Source organism: Pyxicephalus adspersus, chromosome 4 (genome assembly GCF_032062135.1).
Source record: "Pyxicephalus adspersus chromosome 4, UCB_Pads_2.0, whole genome shotgun sequence".
NCBI lineage: Eukaryota > Metazoa > Chordata > Amphibia > Anura > Pyxicephalidae > Pyxicephalus > Pyxicephalus adspersus.
Genome location: NC_092861.1, coordinates 124,122,866 through 124,125,105, shown reverse-complemented (window position 1 = coordinate 124,125,105; position 2,240 = coordinate 124,122,866). Strand labels below are relative to the sequence as shown.

Genomic DNA, 2,240 nt, shown 5'->3' with positions numbered 1-2,240 from the left:
TAAGTGCAACAAACTCTATATTTTACCTGGAAAAGCTAGGGGTCGTCTTATACGCCCAGTCGTCTTATACGCCGGAAAATACGGTAATTGCAGTAGTAGTAGACTGTTAAGATCTGCTGCTGTCAAGCTGGTTCAATAAAGCAGAACTGCAGTTCTACATTCAAAGTACACAGAGTTGTACATGCGCAGCTCAGTGCAGTATGCCATGATGTGCCAGGTAAACCAACTGAATAAACTCCCTTTTTTCTGACAACTACACCTGGCCTAGAAGTTTTACAAGCGCTTAAGTAGCACTGCTGCCTTAAGTGTACTGGGGCTTTACTATTTAAAAGTAGTATAAATATATTTAAGCATCCTCAAAACAGCATGTGTTTCTATACATAATATATTCTTGTTGTTGGTAAAACTGAATTTATTATGTCCATTGAACTTTGTTGGCAACTTCATGCACAGTTTTCTTGACTGTACCTGTACTTAATCAGAATGAGCCTGGGGGGAGCTCTCACCCAGCCTATGTGCAGATCCTCATATTTATATCTTGTAAGTGACATCCTGTAAATAATCCCCCATCTGTCACTTTGTTTATCGATTGAGGCAATATTTTTGTGTGTTGTTTTTTTCTTATATTTAGCCATGTGGAGGAAAGCCGCATCAGTTCAGATTCACATTTACTTTCTGTTAGGCTTGCTAACTTATTTGTTCTCTTGCAGGTGCGTTTATTGATGGTTAGTCGAATGGCAAAACCAGAAGAAGTTCTGGTTGTAGAAAATGATCAGGGGGAAGTGGTTCGTGAATTCATGAAGGACACAGATTCCATCAATCTGTACAAAAACATGAGAGAAACTTTGGGTAAGGTTTCTTTCCCGCTTTGTGTTTGTATTTTAATTGGGTATGTGTTTGCGTTCAAAGTAGATTTCATGGTGTATTGTTGATCACAAACATCTTGGTGTAAAATTTCTGCAGAGATACTGGCTGAGTGTTTTGCTGAACCACTTTTAGTACTGGGTATGGGCATGAATAGGATTCTATACACCATTTATTTTCTTGATCTGCTCACTAGTTCTGGGACATCGGCTCAAAATATTGAAGCCAGAGACCGTAGTTTGGCTAGATTTTAACTAGAGGTTAACAATTTCTCTATAGTAACTCCAGAATAATTTCATATTTGATTTACTTCTAAAATTATTCCCCATAATTCTGCATTTTTAGCTTTGCAAACCCTGGTGACCTGCTTACCTGTATTACCTCTCCTATAGTACAATGATTGTGGGCCAATCTACTAAAAAGATATTAATCTTTTTATTCTTACTGAAAAACTTTTGGAATTTTCTTTTAGTATACCTCACTCATCTGGATTATGCAGACACAGAAAGAATTATGACTGAGAAACTTCACAACCAAGTTAATGGGACAGAATGGTCGTGGAAAAATCTGAATACATTGTGTTGGGCTATTGGTTCAATCAGTGGAGCCATGCATGAAGAAGATGAGAAGAGGTTTCTAGTTACAGTCATCAAAGTAAGAAATTGTGAAATATAGTAATAAAATATTCATAGATTGTTTCTTATTTAGTCTTTTTGTTTGATGACAGTACCCTGGATTGTGTAGGGTTGCATGATTGGACTTTAGTAGCTAATGTGAACTTGGAACTGTGGAAAATACTTATCTATTCTAAAATATGAAGTTTTCAGCTTTTACATTTTAGGTATACGTTACTAGTAAGGTGAATATTGTCCCTTTATTTCTAGGCAAGGCTAATAATTTTTCTACACTTTAACTGCTATTTTTTCAGGATCTGCTGGGCCTGTGTGAACAAAAACGTGGCAAGGACAACAAAGCTATAATTGCATCCAACATCATGTACATTGTAGGACAGTATCCAAGGTTTTTGAGAGCTCACTGGAAATTTCTGAAGACTGTTGTAAACAAGCTGTTTGAATTTATGCATGGTAATTTTTTTTTATTATAATATTATAAAAAAATGCATTTATGCTGTTGTTGTGAAAAGTGATTTTTATAACTTTATGCTTTTTCAGAGACCCATGATGGTGTGCAGGATATGGCATGTGATACATTCATTAAGATAGCCCAGAAATGTCGCAGACATTTTGTTCAAGTGCAAGTTGGGGAAGTAATGCCATTTATTGATGAAATCTTAAACAACATCAATACCATAATTTGTGATCTTCAACCTCAACAGGTAAGAGGTTTAATTGTAAACTGTGAATAAATTTTATGCA

General features: G+C 35.8%; 1 protein-coding gene across 1 annotated transcript in view; it reads left to right on the top strand.

The window, feature by feature from the left end:
- Positions 1–2,240, top strand: part of XPO1 (exportin 1) — a 30,919-nt gene that overhangs the window by 24,063 nt on the left and 4,616 nt on the right. Inside the window, 4 exon segments of the mRNA XM_072410273.1 lie at positions 711–849; positions 1,337–1,518; positions 1,793–1,949; positions 2,037–2,200. Of these exon segments, the coding sequence (XP_072266374.1) occupies positions 711–849; positions 1,337–1,518; positions 1,793–1,949; positions 2,037–2,200 (642 nt within the window).